Raw genomic sequence first — 3,036 nt, 5'->3', positions numbered from 1 at the left:
TACTTGGTTCTCTGTGCTCTTTCGATCTCGTATTTCTACATTAAATTCCTGCAACAACAAAACCCAGTGCATCAATCTAGACTTGGATTCTTTTTTTTGTAAATAAATACCTGATTGCTGCATGATCGGTACGGACTATGACTTTTGTTCCCACCAAGTATGCCAAAATTTCTCAAAGTCCCACACAACAGCTAAGAACTCCTTTTCAATATTGGTGTAATTCAGCTGTGCATCATCAAGAGTCTTACTCGCATAGTAGATGGAATAAAATACCTTGTCTTTCCTCTGGCCTAGCACTGCCCCAATAGCATGGTCACTCGCATCACACATAAGCTCAAATTGTAAGGACCAATATGGTGCCATAATAATGGGAGCAACCACCAACTTCCTTTTGAGTTCTTCAAATGCCTTGAGGCAGGCACCATCAAAATTGAAAGTTACATCTTTTTCAAGCAACCTGCACAAAAGAGTAGCAATTTTAGAAAAAGCTTTAATAAAGCGTCGATAGAATCTTGCGTTTCCCAAGAAACTCCGGACACCCTTCACAGAAATAGGTGGAGGTAATTTTTCAACCGCCTCCACCTTCGCCTTATCAACTTCAATGCTGCTCCTAGACACTCTGTGACCCAACACGATGCCTTCCTGCACCATATAATGGCACTTTTTCCAATTCAATACCAGATTTATTTCTTCACAACAGGCCAGCATCTTGCTCAAATTCTTCAAACAATCATCATAAGAAGACCCAAAAACTGAAAAATCATCCATAAAAGCTTCCACAAATTTTTCCACTATATCAGTGAAAATTGCCATCATGCATCTCTGAAAAATAGCTGGTGCATTGCAAAGACCAAACGACATTCGCTTGAAGGCGAAAGTGCCATAAGGACAAGTAAAAGTGGTCTTCTCCTAGTCCTCTGGGAATATGACCATCTGATTGTATCCCGAATAACCATCATGGAAACAATAGTATTCATGCCCAGCTAATCTGTCCAACATTTGGTCAATGAATGCAAGTGGAAAGTGGTCCTTGCGGGTTGCTTTGTTGAGCCTTCTATAATCAATGCAGACTCTTCACCCCGTCACAGTGCGAGTAGGAATTCGCTCATTTTTCTCATTCACAATCACAGTCATTCCCCCCCCCCCCCTTTTTTAGGCACACATTGAACTGGGCTTACCCCGTTGCTGTCAGAAATAGGGAAGATGATACCTGCATCAAGCAACTTGATTACTTCCTTCTTCACGACCTCTTTCATAATGGGATTTAACCTCCTTTGCTGCTCAACACTAGGGCAGTGTCCATCTTCCAAGAAGATTATATGCATGAAAAATGATGGAATGATTCCCTTGATGTCAGCAATTGTCCACCCAATAGCCTTTTTATGCTCGCGGAGTACTCTGAGCAATTTTTCTTCTTGAGTGTTAGTCAAGCTGGATGAGATAATCACGGGCAATGTCTCAAAGTTCCCTAAATAAGCATAGCGCCGATGCGCTGGTAGAGGCTTAAGTTCTAGCTTTGGAGCTTCTTCAATAAATGGCTTAGGGGTCTAGTGACAGGCCTGTCCAATTCCTCAAATTTTCCAAACCCATGAACATAACTGCAGGACATACAAGTACTTGCTCAATTTCTCCCATCATTTCATCTTCGTTGTCTTCTTCATCCCTAATCAAAGTTCATTCTAGAGGATCTATAGTGCTCATATAAGGCACTAATGATGTAGCATCACTTTCCACCACAGAAATCATGGATAGCTCTTCATAGTGGGCTGGCAACCTGAGTGCTTTATAAATATTGAATACCTCCACTCGATCACCTACTCTCATCGTCATCTTTCCTTCACAAACATCAATAATAGCTCAGCCCGTGGCTAAGATGTCCCAATATAAATGGGACTTCCTGATCAGGCTCATAGTCCAAGATAATAAAATCAGCAGGGAATATGAAAGAACCCACTTGAACTAACACATCTTCAATCACTCCTTCAGGATGAGCAAGGGAACGATCAGCCAACTGTAAGATTACCGTTGTTGGGCGTGGCTCACCCAACCCCAACTGTCTGAACACAGATAGCGACATCAAATTGATGCTCGCTCCAACATCACATAAAGTTTGCCCGACTGCATGCTTACCAATCGAGATTTGGATAGTGAAACTACCTGGATCCTTCAATTTCTGAGGTAGCTTACTTTGAATTCTTGAGCTACATTCCTCGGTGAGTGCCACAGTTTCGAACTCGGTCAGCCTCCTTTTATTTGCCAATATGTCCTTGATGTATTTGCCTATTTGGGCACTTCTTGCAAGATGTCTACCAATGGACTATTAATTTGCACCTGCTTCAAAATATCAAGACACTTTTTATACGCGGCATTATCCTTCACTTTCTGCAATCTTTGAGGGAACGGAGGTGGTGGCCTCACAACCAATGGTGGGGGTTACTCAGCCACCGCCTCTTCAGCTGGCTTCTCTGACTTCTTTGATTTTTCTGATGTTGATTTTATAGTATCTGGCCTCTCATTAAAAGTTACCTGTTTTCTCTTTCTCGACTGGACTTCTTATAATTGTCTCCCATTTGTCAATGACATGGCATTAAGGGATGCCTTAGGATTAGCTTCAGTCTCACTTGGAAGAGCTCCAACTGGTCTAGTGTTTCGGGCACTGGCAAGTTATCCCACTCGGCGCTCCAAATTTTTCATTGCTATAGCTTGGGCCTGCTGGTCAACCATCACTTTGTTTATCATCTATGCGGTGTGGGCTTGCTGGTCAGCCATCAATTTCTTCATCATTTCCTCAATATGACTTGTTGAGATTACGTGTTGTTCAGTTTGAGGTGGTCTATATTGTCGTTGAGGTGCTTGTGGTCGGTATTGATTTTGAGCACCTTGATTTCCACCCCAAGATAAGTTTGGGTGGTTCCTCCAGTTGGGATTATAAGTGTTCCCATATTGGTTTGTCTGGCCCCTATTTGCATTACCCACAAAGCAGACAGACTCCGGATTAACTGGTCATAAGTCGCTTGTGTAACCCTCTCCACATAC

The 3,036-nt window shown here is 42.5% G+C and overlaps 1 protein-coding gene across 1 annotated transcript; it reads right to left on the bottom strand.

The window, feature by feature from the left end:
- LOC109224235 lies at positions 1,847-2,570 on the bottom strand. Its single transcript, XM_019388823.1, has 2 exons — positions 2,527-2,570; positions 1,847-2,306 (listed from the first exon to the last, which is right to left on the bottom strand). Exons 1-2 carry the CDS (start codon positions 2,568-2,570, stop codon positions 1,847-1,849), a joined length of 504 nt encoding a protein of 167 aa, XP_019244368.1.

The sequence above is a fragment of the Nicotiana attenuata genome, chromosome 3 (genome assembly GCF_001879085.1).
Source record: "Nicotiana attenuata strain UT chromosome 3, NIATTr2, whole genome shotgun sequence".
In the NCBI taxonomy this organism is placed as follows: Eukaryota; Viridiplantae; Streptophyta; class Magnoliopsida; order Solanales; family Solanaceae; genus Nicotiana; species Nicotiana attenuata.
Note: the sequence above shows the minus strand (reverse complement) of the source record. Positions and strands in the feature narration are given on the sequence as shown.

Coding starts and splice junctions, on each gene's coding strand:
- LOC109224235 (XM_019388823.1), bottom strand. CDS start 2,570: ATGGGAGACAATTATAAGAAGTCCAGTCGAGAAAGAGAAAACAG. Junction 2,307..2,526: donor AGTCGAGAAAGAGAAAACAG/GTAACTTTTAAT, acceptor GTCCATTGGTAG/ACATCTTGCAAGAAGTGCCC.